This window comes from Haliotis cracherodii, unplaced genomic scaffold (genome assembly GCF_022045235.1).
Source record: "Haliotis cracherodii isolate W230 unplaced genomic scaffold, xgHalCrac1.p SCAF_2, whole genome shotgun sequence".
Classification (NCBI taxonomy): Eukaryota; Metazoa; Mollusca; class Gastropoda; order Lepetellida; family Haliotidae; genus Haliotis; species Haliotis cracherodii.
In genome coordinates, this window is record NW_027266275.1 from 62,316,400 (window position 1) to 62,336,348 (window position 19,949).

The 19,949-nt window shown below is 38.7% G+C and overlaps 1 protein-coding gene across 1 annotated transcript; it reads left to right on the plus strand.

Moving 5' to 3' along the window:
* The first annotated feature begins 336 nt into the window (after positions 1–336).
* On the plus strand, positions 337–18,454 carry LOC139468332 (heterochromatin protein 1-binding protein 3-like). Its single transcript, XM_071250233.1, has 12 exons — positions 337–391; positions 3,381–3,660; positions 4,004–4,127; positions 4,918–5,088; positions 6,301–6,432; positions 6,615–6,716; positions 6,976–7,174; positions 7,865–8,021; positions 8,770–8,882; positions 9,643–9,820; positions 11,988–12,244; positions 15,557–18,454. Exons 2-12 carry the CDS (start codon positions 3,425–3,427, stop codon positions 16,180–16,182), a joined length of 2,295 nt encoding a protein of 764 aa, XP_071106334.1. The 5' UTR covers positions 337–391; positions 3,381–3,424; the 3' UTR covers positions 16,183–18,454.
* Positions 18,455–19,949: the final 1,495 nt, after the last annotated feature.

Here is a 19,949-nt window from a genome sequence, read left to right on the forward strand (position 1 = left end):
TACTTATACCTAAATCAAAATGTTCAAATTCAGCAATAATTACTTATTAAGTCTGTGTGTCGATGTCACAAACGTCCTTGTTTCTTCGACAAACGGAATAAGGGACACAACTCCACCAGCACAAGTCCCAAATATTGCATGTGTCATGCAGAAACGGCTCCTCCCGGAATGATACGAGTGATCAAGATTGCTTTCGTATCCATTCGTCAATATCTCGCGCCTTTCCGGTACAATCCGAGTCAGACACAATCTCACGTTCGGCTGTAACAGACCTGTTATGCCAGCGCCCTCTGTTGGCAGATTGAGTCGTACACATGATATCATGACGTCATCATTCTTTGTGTACGCTAGAGAGTACACAAGAAAAGAGAACCGGTGGCATTTTAGATTGGTGTGTTTCTTTAATATTCATCTTTTGTGTTTATTGTGGCATCATGTTCTGCAATTATTAATATGTTATGTCAAATGACCTTTTTTGCATCCCATGCGCTGAAATTATCTGTGTTTGCATGCATTGAGAATAAATAGGGTGCATCGAAAGTTTGCGAATCGAGTGACCTGAGATTTATTTTGTTTCCTGCGGATATGCAGAAACGCGACTTCGTTCATATCGTTGAACATGCGACCTTGAATTGCATGTCGATATGTTTAACAAACACTTACATCGACTATGTTGTTATTCGATTGTGTCAACATTTGCATTATATGATAATTTCCACGTGTGTGTGAAATGGCACCTGTTCAGTATTTGGGGGAGAGTTTGTTGTGGTTTCACTTTATCACGTTGTTTTTTTCTTAAATAAACTAATAATTGACAGATGTGTCATTAGTCATATCATCGATCTCTTTGTCAATGTGTTTGAGGGTATTTGTTCATGTTGATATAATTAACTGTTTTGATTATGCACTTGGTCGTTGTTAGTATCAATTACAAAATATTGCTTTTCTGGTAAATCAATAAATAAATCTAATCAATAACAATCCAAACAACCTGTTTGTAGTGCACTTTCATTGGACGTAAGCAATCAGAGATAAGCTTTATGTTACAGGTTAAAAATCATAAACCATGAAAGCGTGTAAGGAGTTTTTTTATTTATAATAGGCACTTTAATGCATAATATCAAATGATACAGTTATTACTATTTTGTATTATTATTTTTTTGTTTATGCAATATCATGATGTAAACGTTCATTGTGTAAGTGCATGCAACTTCATGGTATGGCTTCTTTATGAGAATTAGTTACATTATTGCAGAAACTGATTTCCGTTTAGACCACACATTATTAAAGCTCATATGTATTATTTTCTGTTTGTAATAACTAGGTAGATAAAGTCCTGAAAACTAATTGCCAGGAATAAACAATCTAATAGTATGAAGTTGAATGTTTGGATACTCAATGTCTGTGCTAAATACTTTTCAATCTGCTAGCCATTTATTTTGGCAGTATCTTTACTGGACTTTGGCTTTAGAAAATGTAGTCTTTACTAAGAAGGGTTAGAATTATATTTTTATTTTCAGTAATTTCACTTGTCAGTAATATTGATATGGTACAGAATTGCCAAATGATCAAAACGGAAATCCACAAGGAAATGCCATTAGTCATTCCTGAATTCTACTTGTGTCTAAATAGCCGACTTGTGTTTGGATCAGGTTACGACAGTACCAGATTTTGTTGGTGAAAACGACACATATATATATAATTTGCAATGATACAAGAAGCAAACACTATTTTACTATTCACCTTACATTGATCAAAGACAATATTTTTCCAATCTCAGCAACATTCAGTCCAATCACATTATTCAGCACGGTCACCAGTCTACGATCCAACAAAATGTTATTCTTCAACATTCTGGATGGTCTCAGTAACGATCAGTAACTTATAATAATAAAAAAAAGCTCTGGCTATTCCTGCTTGATTTATTATTATATATATATATATATATTCACCGGTTTAAGGCAAACTTTTTTTTTCAAAATGTGGTTTGATTGTAACAATGCATCCACAGAGGATGCCATGGTTTTGTTTGTTCGTTAACACCATTCATAAAAAATTCCAGCTATATGACAACGGTCTGTAAATAATCGAATCAGGGCCAGACAAACCAGTGATTGATATCATGAGCATTGATCCTCGCAATTTGAATATGGTAACATGCATCAATGGAGTCAGCGAGTCTGACCACCCAATCCTGTTAGTCACCTTTTACGACAAGCATAGGTTATTATACCCCCATAATATTGCAGAGTACTGCATTAGACAACAAACATGACAAATCATATTCAGTTATTGCATCTCCTGTTTGTTGCGACAAACACATAACATTTATCTAGATTGGGGTTGTCAAAGGGTACAGACCACAGACTTCGAGAGAACAAATACATTATCACGACCTGTGTAGAGCAATGTTTGAAATAAGCGCAGACCTGTAGCAGGTAGAGCTTAAGTAGAGCCTGTAGTTTCAAATATATGTGACAATAAATTTGTGTCAATTTATTCCTGACAATAAGCTACAGTTCTTAAAAATGAGGGCCTGAAGAGTTCAGTCAAAGCCTGCAGCTTCTATAGCCTGTGGTGGGTCCTGATGGCCAATTTTTTTTATTTTTCAAACACTGGTGCTCACCACAATAAATGTGCATATTTGATGTGCAATGTGTATGAACTGTTTAGTAGTATGCCGATTCATCATTAGTTCTGACTAAATGTCCCAGGCTACAACAAAGTTAACTTTCCATGTTAAAAGATGTGTAACATCAGCTCATTTTAGTGGAAAGAATGGTCCTCAGCTTGATTAGTAACCTTTCGACTTTTTTTTTTTTTTTCAAGGCTATCCAATCTTCCTTTTGAAGGTATCACCATGGCATAACAATCCTGGGGGGTCATAGAATTTCAAACATTCAAGGTTGATGTGTGTCACCATTTGGACTGGGTTATTTTCTCGGGCTGGGATGATACACCAACTGTGCGATCCGATACGTATCACGATACCTTTCTTACAATCCGATACATGTCACGCTACTTGTATGTGCTCGTATCTGTAGTACGTAACCCATATTTTTCACAGATGGGATTGTCAAATACCTTGCACGCTGATGATCTACTGTTGGCAGTGTCAGGTATGGCGCAGTGGATGAAAATATTTACTTTATACTACTAATTAGTGTTTGGTGTAAAACCATTAAGGCAAACATTTAGGGTATAAATCAATATTTTTTACTTAGTGTACAACTGTGATTGATACTATTATCGGGAAGTAAAATATCGCGATGAATCAGTGTTTCATCCCACCTCTATTATTTTCATATGCTATCGGTCAACTGTACTTCTTTTGCCAAAAGGTATGCATCCTGTGTATGGACATTGCTTATTTGTTGCAGATCTTTGAATTTCCAAATTGAAAATAAGATCCAAGAAACACACTATGCCAGCGATAAAGCTGAAGAAAGCAGCGGCAGAACACCAGGCAGAGAAGGAACGTGAAGAGAGGGAGAGGGAGTCTGAGGAAGTGATGACGGTGAAGACTGTTCCCAGCACTGTCACCATTAAACCAAAGGAGGCCACCATCGGAGGGAGTCTCATGAAGGGTCTGGATGCAAATATTCTCCTGGAGAAGAGAAAGAGAACAATCCCTCCATCAGAGCAGAAGCTTATTGACTGGTAAGTTGTAGTTAAGTGTATTGGTCATGTTTAACACTGCTTTGAAAAGGTTTTCAGTTAAAGTTGTAAAGGAAACACAAGTTGAAAGCTATTGGTTGGAGGTAAGGCATCTTAGTCAGCCACTGGGCCGCCCATGATCAGCCTTGGAAATCATTAACAGTTGGTGTGAGCTGATCAGATTATATCAGTACTTGTATGTTGATAATTTGATACTTTACAGAATACAGCAGTCATCATTAAGTGACAGTTACTAAAACCACAGATATACTGTTGATGTCTGTATTTCTTTAAAACTTTCCATATAAATGTTTCAAGTTGATGATGGTTGGTCATGTTTTGGTAGGATGGAAGCCAATCTGGAGTCCAAGGAAGAATGTCGTGTATCACTCAACAGTCTGTATGACTACTTTGGAGAGGCCTGTTCCTTTGATGGGACGGCTGTGGTTGATCAACCAATGTTTAACAAGGTAGGTATATCAGATACAGCTGGAAAGCAAATGGTGACAGCATGGTTTCATCTTAGCTTCTGAGGGGCGGTCGGGTGCCTAGTGGTTAAAGCGTTCGCTCGTCACGCCGCGAAGACCTGGTTTCGATTCCCAACATGGGCACAATGTGTGAAGCCCATTTCTGGTGTCCCCCGCCGTGATATTGCTGGAATATTGCTTAAAGCTGCGTAAAAACCATACTCACTCACTCTTAGCTTCTGAAATTATTTAAGTCAAAGGGTCCTGATGAGAGATTTGACGGCCCAACCATACTGAACAGTGATAAGTCAAATTTGAAATTCATGTGGAATGATACATGTTAGTGCGTCTCTCCTCTGTCATATTCGGTTACCCGTGTACAACCTTAAGATTTAGATTACCTTAAGGGCTTTTGTAGTGAATATTAAAAAAAGATGTTTGTAACAAGTACTGAACTTATCTAACTCATGGTAATGGCTTTGCGTTTAGAAAATGACCCCCCAAAACTACACTACACTACACTACACTACACTACACTACACTACACTACACTACACTACACTACACTACACTACACTACACTACACTACACTACACTACACTACACTACACTACACTACACTAAGTATGAGTCAGGATAAGTATGCATGATATTTTAATTTTTGGAAATGCATTTTGATATTTCCACATCTCAGAAGATATTAGATTGCACACATTTAGGACTGCAATTTGAAATTGTCTTTTACAAAAAAAAGTCTCCATGTGTCAGGAAATGTTATTTTACCTTTTAAAGAGGATCACTGACAAGTTTGGCAAGGCATTTGCTCTGAAAGAATCTTCACCATACAAAGGCCTGATCAAAGAAAAGAAGTCAAAAGGAAAAGGAAGTACAGTGAAGGCTGACACACTCAAGATCAAAATGAAGGATATCATAGAAGAAGCCATTAAAGAAGCAGGAAATCCTGTATCCTTCTCTTAGCTTCACATGTTACACATGTAGCAGAATAAGAGGGTTTGGGGTGACCAGTGGTTGTCATGTTGCTGTTAAATAACCCACCTTGTTATACCACACTGTATTGTGTTACATTTTGTGTTTATGCTGTAAGTGGTTGTGTTTTGAACAGCTTTATTATACCCCCGACAAAATGTCGGGGGTATATAGTTATACCGTCTGTCCGTTTGAAAACTTTGTCCACACTATTTCTCTTAAACTATTCAGTGAATTCATCTCAAACTTAGTACATATAATCTGTGTCATATGGAGGGGTGCAGTCAAAAGAAATTTTTTTTTATTATTAATTTTCCATTTTTCTTATGAATTTTCAAACCCTAACGTCCGTCCGAAAACTTTGACTGATGGATTTCTATTAAAGTATTCAGTGGATTCATCTCAAACTTAGTACATATTATAATCTGTGTCATATGAAGGGGTGCAGTCCGAAAAAAAAAAAAAAAATCCATTTTTTAAAGAATTTTTCAAACCCTAATGGGGGGCACGGGTGGGCCAGTCGTCTAAGGCGCCGCGATTCGCTGTGCAGAGTTGCATCCCCTGGGCACGCCAGAAACCTATGATTGTGGGTTCGAATCCCGGTTCGCCCGGATTATGTTTCTAGGTTTGTCAGCACCATACCCGTGCTCGTGGGTTTCACCGAAGCGGTAAACGTATCAGACCTGCATCACTTCGGGCTTTCCTCCCACATTAAGCTGACACACTGTGATATAACTGGAATACTGTTAAAAGCTCACTCACTCAAACCCTAATGTCCGTCCGAAAACTTCGTCAGCGCGACTTCTCTTAAACGATTCAGTGGATTCATCTCAAACTTAGTACATATAATCTGTGTCATATGGAGGAGTGCATTCAAAAGAAAAAAATGTTTTTATTAATTTTCCATTTTTTTATGAATTTTTCAAACCCTAACTCAATCCTAGCTATTTAATTTGTAACTACTGACACACTCAGCGGGTCGGGGGTATTAGTGAGCCACCCTAACTTTTGCACTTGTTTTATTAACCAAGTTACAGATATATGACTATTCATTAGATTGTTAAAGTTTTGACAGGTTCAATACTAAATAATACTATTTGATATAATGATAACCTTGGATTGAAAGGGTGACATAAAATTTTAATGAGAGGAATGTTGTTTTCAGTTTATATCCTTAACACAGAACAGGTTAAAGGCGTGAGATTCTTTTCTCTGAAGCAGTACATTGCATGTAACTATCCAGCTCTGAGAGTGGACCTGCGACCTGCGTATCTCAAAGTGGCACTGGAACGTGGTGTCAAATATGGATACATACAGCTGGTAAGTTTCCAACCAGTTATAACTTGGATTGCAATTTCTATTGAAACAGCAGGTTGACACAGTTGGTTTTGATCCCTATATCATATATCTCACCATGGATTGTAGCTATGTTTGCTACTGAATTCACAGAAAACTGCAAATAAATTTTGCCAAAATCTAAACCATTTTGTAAACCTTTCCAGGTGAGGGGAGTTGGCTTAGCCGGATACTATCGCTTACCTGTGGATGAGGAGCCTGATGAAACGGAAGAGAAACCGTCTGAGAAGGAGGGTGAAGAAGCTGAGGTATTTATGTTAAATATACCATGGTTTTAGCAGCATGTGGGACACAGTGATTAAATTATTAGTCATATAAAAACAGTCAGATGTTTTTTGTGTGTATTATGATCATTACTGTAAAACATTAAGTGAGAACATATATGAAATTATTTTCCCCTGTATTATTCTTTTGACCCTGATACAGGCAATTGTTATGAAATATTTATGCTTTTGTGTTTTGTCCCAAGACCTAAGTGTGAGTGTTGTATAAACTGTTGTGTTTCAGGGGAACAAGGACAAACAGAATGGAGATCCTGAAGCTCCTGAAGGGGATAAACCAGAGGAGGATCCTGCAGCTGCTGCTCCATCCAAGAAAAAGAGTCGTAAGAGGAAGGCCCCTGAAGGTGAAGAAGGGGGAGAAGAAAAAACTGAAGAAGGAGAAGATGGAGAAGCCAAGAAAAAGAAGAAAAAGAAGAGCAAGAAGAGTAAGTGAGAATCTGTGAGTGATGAGTTAGATGATGGCATAAGTATGGAATGAAGGAAGTTAGAAATATCTAACCATCTGTAGTGGAGAGTGTCTGACCGAAGTGCAGAGGCTGATTCCCTGGTCGCATCATGCCAAAAGACAGTTAAAGATGGTACTTGTTGAGTCTGTGCTTACCACTAGGCATTAAGGGAATAATACAAGGATTGGTCTACGTGGAGTCAGTATAATGCACAGAGTTGCATCAGTTGGGCACAGATTAAGTTTCTAGGTTTGTCAGCATTCTACCTGGGCTTGTGGCTTTCACCAAAGGGGTAAATGACAGACCTTCATCACTTCAGGCTTTCTGTCCTTAGTATGCTGTCCTACTGTGATATAGCTGGAACACTGTTGACAGTGACAGTAGAACCAATTTGCTCACACTTTCTATAATGATAAATACTCTGGACCTTTGTCTGTGGCCATGGTGGCATACGATCCTGAAAATACTTGTAAATTTGACATGGGTTTTATATTTTTCATGAACTTTGTTCAGCAAAACCTCTTGGTATGTGAAAGTGAAATTTATACAGAATTTATGATCAAAGCTCTATGATCTAATGTTTCGTTTCCACTTCCATAAGAATCAGTGAGCCACATAGTCTTATTGTCTCCTCTGTGTTACCATACTAACAGTGTTCTCATCTTCCAGGGAGGCCAAGGCCAGACAGCTACCATGCTGCCCCCCTCAAGATTGAAGACACCTTTGCCTTGGCTATGACATACATGTGTGAACCCAAACAGACATCGTTTGGGAAGATTAAGAAGTATGTCACGGAAAACTATCCCCACGTGGATACAGAGTCAGAGTGAGTTGATTGCTTATTTTACAGTGTGCAAGTGGCAGGAACAGACAAGACATGATTCCTTCGGTGTATTGGACTTGTTATCTGAAGGCTTCACTGTCATTGCAGTAGAACACTTTGTCTTTTTTGGTAATATCCATACATTGGTACAGTTGTCAGACCCAGTAGTTGTCTCCAGTACCCTGACAGATGACTAGCATCTACAATACAGAGGCCAATATTCAGCCCTAAGTCTGCAGCAATAGATAATAACAATTCCCAATTTGAATTAAACTTTTCTCAGTACTTCAGAATTTACGAAATAAGAAGAGTTAAAAACAATGTCATGATTCTTTTCTGAATTTGCCTGCCAAGGGGAGACTTCATCTGGAATCCCAATTAAATCCCTGAGCTGGCTGAGATTGTTGGTTGTGTAGCAACAATTGGTTTATCTGGTTCAGACCCAAATATTCACAGGTTTCCATGGCAGATGGATTGTTGCTGGCTGCAACATTAATTATTACAAAAACAAGAATTTTCTGTCTGTGTTAATGTTTATGAAGTTCTGGAAAATCACTGCCATGAAAATTGTTCTTATTAGCTCTTCTTAAATGACAGTGACCATTGTGACAGAGTTGTGTATAAACAAGTTGTTAATGTTTTGAGTCCAATTAACATGAATACAGAATTTTATAGATAGAGAGATAGATAGATGTAAGTGTTGTTTCTGGAAGCTTTGTTCCAGCAATCATTTGACTGTAACATGTTGTAGACTGAAGTCTGCTATGGAGAGTGGTGAGAGGAAGGGCTTCTGGGAACACATTACTGGACAAGGACTGTCAGGGACATTTCAACTCATGATCGATGAGTTTGATCCTAACAGCAGTAAGTAGCTCTGGTGTTCATTATAATTGGAGTCTTTAGTGCTGATCAGAGTCAGTGAACCATATCAACTGCATTATTTGTGTCTGTGTCCTCTGTAATAATTAACTAAACATTTGATATTTTTTTGTTAAGCATTAGAGCAACAGGTGACGCAATTGGAAGTTCTACTAGTTCTACCTACATTTGTGGATTTTTTAAACTTTTATGGAATAAGATGAACAGATATCAAACAATGTTATGTATGCCAGTGTATCTCAAGAGATAGCAGCAAGTCCAGTTTTGGAGTGCTACATGTATTTAGGCTAAGTGCTAAAGAGAATTTTCGGAATTGTTTTCAGTGGCATAATGTCCTCAGAAAAAAACAGTGACAAATTGTTATCAGTTTCCGCTTCTTTACTCGCCTGTGAAGATCTGGGGTAGAATAGGTCTCCAGCAACCCATGCTTGCCATAAAAGGCGACTATGCTTGTCGTAAAAGGCGACTAAAAGGATTGGGTGGTCAGGCCTACTGACTTGGTTGATGCATGTCATCGTATCCCAATTGAGTGGGCCGATGCTCATGATGTCAATCACTGGATTGTCTGGTCCAGGCTCGATTATTAACCGACCACCGTGATATAGCTGGAATATCGCTGAGTGCGGTGTTAAACAACAAACAAACAAAATGTATTCCATGAGCTGTAAACATTGCTGCCTGTGACTTAGACTCCATTCAAAACAAATCAAGCAGTTTTACAAATTGATGATTTCTTTCATTTCAGCCGACAACGTAGAAGACATGATATGTTCCGCAATCATTGCTTGTAACGAGCCCAAGCAGGCCTCATCAAACCTGCTGAAGAAATATGTGATGGAGTTTCACCCAGACTTCAATATTCAGACTAGACCACATCTCTTCAAGATGGCTCTTGAAAGAGCTCTTAAAAAACAGATGATCATGTGAGTTGTAGAGAATTAATGGAAAGACTTAATGCATATATGGCACTTGAGATATGTATGGCATACAGATGTCCTTGACACTCCAGCTGGGGGTTACTATGAGGATGGGTGCTCTTTAGTCTGATGCACATCCTTCACTAAGCAGAGTTATGTCCCTTAGGAATGGTAGGTGCAGCTGCTTGTGTTGAGATCCAGCACCAGGGAGATTGGATCAGCAGCATACCCATGCTTGTTGGTTTGACTTCAGTGTTAATCATCAATGACCTGGGCGTTGTTAGCACTACAACTGTCGTAAGTCTATGTTACGGTATGGGACTTTTAGCGTTAAGATCGCTTTGTACAGCAGCATTCTGGTGTCCCCCTGCCGTGATATTGCTGGAATATTGCTAAAAGCGGCGTAAAACCATACTCACTCACTCACTCACTTGTACAGCAGCAATCTGTGACACTTCGCTCAAATTTAAGCTGACAGTCTTTTAAACATATCCTATCTCACATCATGCTTTCTTCTTTGATCTTATGGGGGCGGTCAGGTAGCTTAGTGGTTAAAGCGTTCGCTTGTCACACCGAAGACCCGGGTTCAATTCCCGACATGGGTACAATGTATGAAGCCCATTTCTGGTGTTTTCCCCGCTGTGATATTGCTGGAATATTGCTAAAAGTGGTGTAAAACCATATTCACTCTTTGATCTTATGTTTTGTAACAGAAAGCACTTTACCTGAACACACCCCAGCATCCCTTCGGTTACTGACCAATAAACTGGTATGTGTTATACCTACAGTCCTGATCACATGTGTATCTCTGCCAACTCATTCTCTTTCGTAGAGCTATCAGGGTAGAAGAACTGAGATGTGGGGATGGTTGTGGGGCCATATCACGTGAGAGATAGGATATAAATAGTATATAAGTATACATTTTATGATAAAATTCACAACTGGACCATCCCTCCAGAACAAAGTGGAAACTGCATCCAGAGTGCTTCCAACTTACATTGCCAACAAGCAGCTGCCGACGTTCAGGTCACCCATGCCAGACCCTCTGGTCTGGGACATCGATGCTCTAGCACAGACCATAGACTGGGAGGGTCTCAGTGCCTACGTGTTTCACCCACCATCAGACCTGCCCAAGGTGATCCAAAAGATCCACCTCAACCAACAACCTGTTTGATTTTTTTGGCACTATACTGTCAGGCAAGAACCTGGTTCCCAAACCTCTTACACATTGCCAGCCAACTAGCTCCTTGCTAGTTAGCCGTCAATGTGTAAGAAGTCCGGGAACCAGGTTCTAGCCTGAGAGTACAGGCTTCCATAGTGGTCCAGTGTCCAGTCGGACTCTCACAGCAACTGCCTCCAGCCAACCCCAAAGCAGTTCCACCTTCATGTCTGGGTCGTCTGCAGAAGGGGCTAACAGCCAAGGGTTACTTGAGGAGAGCAGTTTGTTTTGTTTGTTTGCTGTTTAACGCCGCACTCAGCAATATTCCAGCTATATGATGGCTGCCTGTAAATAGTCAAGTCTGGACCAGACAATCCAGTGATTGACATCAGGATCGTCGATCCACGCAATTGGGATACGATGACATGCATCAACTAAGTCAGCCAGTCTGACCACCCTATCCAGTTTGTGGCTTCTTTCGCCCTGGCAGTAGCCAAGGCCCATAGGCCATCTACCAGAGTACTATAAGACGACAAATGGGCTTCCTTTGAGACCTTTTGTAGGCAAAAAGATGTGATGGCCACAGATGCACTGGTGCATTTGGTAGCTGACACTTGCTCACCCGGAGAGTGAACTACCTCGGGCAAGCCCATCCTTCAGGACCACTCTACAAAATGCAATGACACCTATCTTAGCATTTGACTGAAGGTACGCACAGCCACCTACCATCAGATAAAGTGTGATATGTAATGCAGGAAAAGTTAAAAATATATCATAATCAGAGTATTATGTCTATTTTATATACTTATCCTCCATTACCCAAGGGCCCTCCAGTGACAGCCCTGATGTCAAGGAAGTCAAGGATGTGTTGAACAAAAGAGTACTGAAAATGCTACGAGATTGTCATTCATGTCCAGTTTGGACTTCGTTAGTAAGAGCAGTGTGCAATATGTAATGCAGGATCAGTATATCAAATAGACACAATACTCTGATTATGTAATTTCTGTGTTTTAGCCAGCTGAGTGGTATTGGTGCAAGTGGCAGCTTCCAGATGTGGTCTCCATTCACACCAACCCCAAGCCTCCTGGCCGGTGAAGAAGATGACTACGTGGAGACCGTCTTTACTGAGAAGGAGGAGCTATACATTCCACGGGGTACAAAGTCTCGGGGTGGTCAATCTGTACGCAAAGCCCCTGCTGACAGGAGTCTTGAAGGCAGACCTAAACCAAAGAAGAGGGCAGCACCTGCCAACCGCTCTGCCAGTCAAAAGAGTGAGTTAATCACACTTTGTAACGATTTGTCTTATTACAATATTCATTTTGCCTTATCCTGATTCATACTCATTTGCTTATTTCATCTTATTCCCGAAAAAATGTGGAAATGTCTTAGGCAGAGTTCCCAGTGAACAGAAAACTCTCACCCAAATGCACCCCTCTAACATACAAGTGCACAGGAACCATGTGACTTACCAGCCTGACTCAGATTATGATTGGCTCGTTCAAGTAGGTTCCTCCACAAACATTTGCCTAAATTGTCCACTATTGAAGATGTTTCTTCAGGTGTGGTTGAAGTCAAAGTATTAGTTATTGTTGATCCAGGAACGGTGTGGGGAATCTTTGTATGGGACACAGGTGAAGTCAACCCCATACTGTCAAGGCTTGTGCTGGGTCGATGTAGGGTCACTTGCCATTGGTTGACCAATATTCATTTGTGAATTGCTGCTGGATGGTGACTATGGAGTCTTATCGAACTGTCTTCGGAAACTTGAATAAGGTTCTGTCCCGTTAGGAACCTGATGCCCAAGAACTAGAGATCTTCGGATGGTTGGAGATCAGACTTGGTAAATGTGGTTGTGTGAAAGGCTGAGTCTGTGTTAAAGTCGGGATTTGACAAACGTCTTGAAGCTTCCCGTATGTGGAGGGCTGCACACAGGTGTCTCCATTTCTGGAAGTGGACTGAGAAAACTTCTTTTTCTTCACCAACGTTTAGAGATTCTTGGCAGGTTAGGAAGAAAGTCGGAAACTTCAACTCAGCAGCCAAGACAGCCTTCAGTAGAGAGTTGACACTCCTACGTCAGAGGGAAGATTTCTGTGCTGAGAGGACAGTGGCGGTCTGTGGTTGAAGATAATGATGTAATTTTCTTCTTCTTCGAGATGGTCTCAGAAGATGTAGTAGATTGTGAAGGATCTCTCCCCCTTCCTGTTGATCTTCTTTGACGTACATATATTCAGCGAATTCTTCCTCAGCTCATGGAAAGTAAAAGTTGCATTTATCATCTGTAGTATTCTGGTGTGTTGTGCAAATAGAGAGAATGGGGTGGAGATCACAACTGGAGATATGCAGACGACTTCATTATGAAAACAAGAAAGGTAATCCAAACCGAAACCTTAATCGGAAAGTCCATTTGAATCAAGAAGTTTCGGATTATAAGAGCACACAATTTAGCAGGGGCCAAAATAAGAGAGTGACGAGTCAGGCTGGTTAGTCATGTGGTTCCTGTGCACTTGTGCGTAAGAGGGGTGCATTTGGGTGAAAGTTTTCTGTTCACTGGGAACTCTGCACAAGATGTTTCCACATTGTTTGGGGAATGAGTAGAGATAAGCAAATGAGTATGAGTCAGAATAAGTATAAATGACATTTTTATCATTAAAAAACTTCATTTTTTAAACTGAACTTTGGCTATCTTTCAGACGTAAGAGTCATTCTATGTGAATGGCTCTTATAGCAGTTATCATGATTATGTGTGTTGTCCTTTTTCTCCTCGTGAAAAGTACTCGTCTGTCAAAGAAAAAGAAAAAAATGCATATTCCTAATTATGTCTTGTTATTCAAACATTCTCATTTTTCTTACAGTTCAACATTTTGTATTTACAGTAGATCTCCGGTTATAAACAAAGTAGTTATATATTTTTCCTCATTTCATTAATTAACACATGAAGACACGGCTTAGAAGAGGTATTCAGCAACCCGTGCTTGTCATAAGAGGCAACTAATGGCATCAGGTGGTCAGGCTGGCTGACTTGGTTGATGCATGTCATTGTATCCCAATTGCGTGGATCGATGCTCATGATATTAATCACTGGATTGTCTGGTCCAGACTAGATTATTATTTACAGGCCACCGTCATATAGCTGGAATTTTGCTGAAAGCAGCGTTAAACAACAAACAAACAAAACTTTTCATTTATTAGCATGATTAGGGTTGGCAGAACTTAAAGCCATATCTCCTTAGTGTGGCATGCATAGTTTGGAATTCATCATCTCAACAGTATTATATTATGAATGTGAAAAGGTCCTTCAGTCCTTTCGTCCGTCACATTTTGTTTCCGGAGCAGATCTTGAAAACCGTTCCATATTTCTTCACCAAACTTGGCACATAGATAGATCTAGTTGTGAACTGGTGCCTTTTGATAGTTTGGGATTTTAAAAAAGTTATTTTTTTAGTTTCCATGGCAACGACTTTGATTTAGAGTGAAAATGGCGGTAGTCCTCGTTTCCGGAGCAGATCTTGAAAACCGTACCATATTTCTTCACCAAACTTGGCACATAGATAGATCTAGTGGTGAACTGGTGCCTTTTGGTAGTTTGGGATTTTTAAAAAAGCTATTATTTCAGTTTCCATGGCACCGACTTTAATTTAGACTGAAAATGGCGGTAGTCCTCATTTCCGGAGCAGATCTTGAAAACTGTACCATATTTCTTCACCAAACTTAACACATAGATAGATCTAGTGGTGAACTGGTGCTTTTTGGTAGTTTGGGATTTTTAAAAAAGTTATTATTTGAGTTTCCATGGCACCGACTTTGATTTAGACTGAAAATGGCGGTAGTCCACGTTTCTGGAGCAGATCTTGAAAACCGTACCATATTTCTTCGTCATACTTGGCACATAGATAGATCTAGTGGTGAACTGGTGCCTTTTGATAGTTTGGGATTTAAAAAAAATTATTTTTCGAGTTCCCATGGCAACGATTTTGATTTAGACTGAAAATGGCGGTAGTCCTCATTTCCGGAGCAGATCTTGAAAACCGTACCATATTTCTTCGTCATACTTGGCACATAGATAGGTCTAGTGGTGAACTGGTGCCTTTTGATAGTTTGGCATGTTTAAAAACAACATTTTTTTAGTTTCCATGGCACCGACTTTGATTTAGAGTGAAAATGGCGGTAGTCCTCGTTTCCGGAGCAGATCTTGAAAAACGTACCATTTTTCTTCACCATATTTTGCACATTGATAGGACTAGTGGTGAACTGGTGCCTTTGGATAGTTTTGAATTTTTTTTAAAAGTTATTTTTCGAGTTTCCATGGCAACGGCGTTGATTTAAACTGAAAATGGAAGTAGTCCTCGTTTCCGGAGCAGATCTTGAGAAACGTACTATATTTCTTTACAGAAAGGCCCAGTGAACATAGTTCACAGGAGCTAATGCATTGCACACACCCGACATGTCATATTGGCGGGGGATGTGAGTATTTCATGCTTGTTTATACAGATACATTTCAGATATCTAAATACATGCCATGGACATGATTGGGCATCACATTTTTCCACACATTTTACTCAAGCTAAGAATTTGTCTATTTACAGAGGCAGCAGCTTCCAAATCGAGGTCACCCGCAAAGTCAACATCAAGGAGCCGAGGGAGAGTTAGCGATGCTGAAGAGAAAGAAGAAGTAGAAGAAGAAGAAGAAGAAGCTGATGACCAAGACGAGGAAGAAGTTGAAGAAGATGAAGATGAACCTCCTGCAAAGAAGAAGGCAAAGAAAGGTGGTAAAGCAAAGAAAGGAAAAGGCAAGTCCAAACCAAAGAAGAAGACAAAGAAACCGCTTAGCCGGGCTCAGGTTGCTGACATAGAGGAAGAAGATGATGAATCTGAGGGCAAAAAGAAATCAAAGAGTCCACGTAAGGCCCAAACTGAAGTCAGTCCACGCAAGTCAAAAGCCCGACCTAGCTATGCTGCAGAAGACGATGAAGATATCAGTGAAGATGAAGAAAGTTCTCCTCGCACTAAGGGTAGAGGAAGAGAGTCCACAAGTGCAGGGAGAAGGGCCAGTAAGATTAATTATAATGAAAATGAGGATGAAGAAGAAGATGCTGATAAACCAGAATATACACCAAGAAAATCAAAATCAAGAGGCGGGGAAGATGATGATGATGAAGAGGAGGAAGAGCCAAGATCTTCGCCAAAGAAAAGAGGAAAGAAAAGGCGTTGAACATTGTTACAAGATCATTTATCAGTCGTCCTACATAATACAAAACCTAAAACTGACAAGTGAAAATATCTTCAGGGCTGAAGCATGGTATAACCTATTTGTCTTGTATTTTGAAAATATTTTCCTGCGACCTGAAAGATTTATTGGGACGTGTTTTGAATGTGTTGGTACTTAGTATTCTCATATTTTAATAAACAGGAATTTGTTACCAACAATTCAATAGGGCATTTTTCCCCCCAAAAAATCAAACCCTTTAAGTTTAAAAAGTAATATGTTCGTAATAATAATTTCAGTAAGCTCATGTGTTGGGTTTGATTTTTAAACATTGTTCTGTTCAGGCGTGTAATATCTTTAGAAGTTGTGTTTACATATTTTTGCCTTTATGAAAGTGCAGATTATTCATCATTGTGTAATGCGATTGTGTAGAGATTATTACAATAACCACGATTCCTCTTAGCCCATTGTACATACCATATTCCCTATGGATGGGACTGTATCTGTTTCCATGGGTTTCTCACACATCAAGCTGATCCCTGTAAGCTTTCATTTTCCATCATTCCCATGTTGATGAAGAAAGCACCATGGTTTGCTGCTTGTACAACATCAGTTTAATAATCCATGTCTGAATCAAGGCAACAATCCTTGATTTGAATATGACTCTAGACAGAAAGAATCTAGATAAAAAGGGCAGCAATTTAATCTCCATCGCCGCGGCAAGTGAAGTAGATGTCAACATAATCATACTGTAATTATTACCGTTCATGCATTAGACATTTTTTAAACTGGTTTAGCTGTTGATACGAAAGAACATTTGATTACTACTTCTTTTTATTATGTTTGAACCATATTATTTTGCTTGTATGTATTGAATAATTGTCAGAGAGTATTATTCAGCAAGTAATAACAATGTTAAAGGGTGTTGGTGACGATATATTTTACTGTGAAGTGTGAGACAACTGTAGAATACACTGGCATGTAAGACTGAAGTTTAACTTCGAGCTTCTACTTCATTGTTAAGATTTTTTTTAAGGGAACTGTTTGCTTTGGCTTGATTGCTATCAATACTTACAAGCAATGGGGACCCAAACCAGAATTGAGTTTGATATGTTATTCATTTCAAGCAAATAGCAACGTGGTTGTGGACTTTATTTTGTTTACTGTTAATGGTTTTAATTTGGTAAATGTACTGTTATTCTGTTATATACAATGATGCATGCATTTCTTTCATCATTTAAAATTTGTTTTAGATATTTGCCCATAATCAAATTACAGCTAGTGAATTTAACACTAGCTATTTATCATCAAAATGTAAAGAAAATGTATGACTTCCTGCTATTGAAGATTTTACATGTACAGTGTCAGATCAGTGCATTGTTGAGTTTCATGCTTTTGTTTTAAGATCATTTTAATCATTTTAACTTCGTATATTATTGCATTGAGGTATAAAGATATTAATCAAAATAAGTTATTAGGAGTTTTTATGAAACATGAATAGTCTACACTGCATAATCATATGCAGGAGAGATATTTCAGTTACTGTTCACAATGTATTGTGCAACTGAAAAAAAGTACATGGTGAAAACTGACCTCTACAAAAACAATATGCATTGTTGGTAATTTTACATTTATAAATCCAAAGTTTTCATGGAATGTTGTAGAACTACAAATACTCCTTGCTCCATGAATGTATAGGTGAATGCCTGGACTGTTGTTTGTGAAGCATGTATGTTTTAGAAGTTTTACTGGACTTTACCTCCCCCCCCCCCCCCCAGCCTCTGTGTGTTGACACACAGTTTTAATTGTGACATAAAGACTATCAGCATTCTGAAATTTAAAACTACACTGCTGAATATATTTGTTATGAGCTGTGGTTAATATTACTTTGAATATTGAGACAGCGTTAGAAATTGGCACTAGTCCTGTAGTCCTTGCCAAATTGCCCAATAGTTAAAGTATCCTAAGGACCAGTAGGAATTTGCCATTTTTATGGGTTTTGCTATGTTATCATTATAAGGACTAATAGACTAAAACTGTTAGTTTCTACCACTGTTGAGATTGACGACGCTATGTTTGATAATGTTATATCAGTTTTGATATCTTTGACCTGGAGAGCTGGTTTTCTGCAGAGAATAAATATTGCACTTAAATTCAACAAATGTCAAAATGGTTCCAGTTTGAGCAGTATTACCAGGATGCAGTATGTTCCCACTAGGTTGTTGCAGTTTCAGGATAGTACTACTTACTCTATCTTTGCTGTCTGTGAATATTGAAGACATTTTATATATATATATATATATATATATATATATATATATATATATATATATATATATATATATATATATAAAAATATATATTGACCATGTTTGCCTGAAACCGGTGAATCATATGTACAAGATCAAGAGACATCATCATGGTTTTTGGATTAATGGAAATTAACGAAAGTTCAGTGCGTTAATGTTTAGTGTCGCATCAGAAGTATCTTGTCCAAGAAGCAACAGTTACTGTAAGTAACTGCGATTGGATGAGGGCAAGTCCAAACCCAAATATGATGTTGGTGATACATTATCATTATTATGGAAGTTTTAATGAAGGAATCTGAATCATCATTATTTTAATAGGATCATTATTTGATTACATGGATATAAGTTGTCATCATTCAACTTAGTTATTCAGCAGAAGATATTCATCATATGTTGTGCTTTGTAATCCCACATCTCATTCACAGACTATCATCAACACATTTTTGCATTGTTCATTGCGGTGAGGAGACCCAACTTGATTCATATCCATACTCCCACAGGCGATGTTGAACCTTCCCCATTACCTTATTACAGGCAATAAGAGTGCTCTCATGTATAAGCACATGGGGTTATTGTGATTATATTGTTTGTAATGATAGGCTTCTGGAACAGGCTTTCTCACAGTGTACCTTGCTTTGTCACCAGACTTTGTCGAGAGTAAGCCGTATTACACAAAGACTCTCATGTTGCCATCTGTATCAACATGGTTATTGCGTTAACGTAAATATTCATTTTGTGTAGTTGGCCTATATTTGCATCATAATAGTCATATGATAATCATGCGTTCACTAAGAGGCTTTTGTATTGAAAAAGCTGTACACCAAATATTGAGCTGTAGCCTAGGCCAGTCTTTTATACTGTATTTTGTTCTGTGGCAAATTGGATGATTTTATGTACATTGAAAAAAAATCATGTCCATGTAAAACTTAGATTTTAGATTTTTACCTATTTGTGTTGTCTTTACACTGGTCAGTGGCATTTTGTTGAGAACGTGGTCCAAAAGTGCTCCATGTAAGGTGCTTTTTGACTGATGACAAGAGCTTTTGAAGATGTCATACTCCATAATTATATGCATTTATCTTGTGTTCACATCATTGCCACAATAAACTGTCTTTTCAGTCCAGTTACACAGAGTTCTTTATGGTTAAGAGTACTGATTGTTTCAATTTTTCTCCCTGGTTCCCAACATTCCAACTGATACAACTTCACAGATTCCTTTTCCACCAAGGTCTGGAACCAGAATGTTTTCCTATTGAAGCAAAACTGTTCATATCATATGCTCTTAGAGAAGCAAAACTATCTGTACCAAATTGCCTTGTAAAGTATGAATTGAACAACAGTAATAGGAGATGTGTTTTCAGATTTGAGTATTTGATGGTGTTACCACAGAGATGGGAATCAAAGTCAGTGTCACAAACATGTTTGTTGCATTCAGCAATATTCCAGCTATATAATGGTTACTGA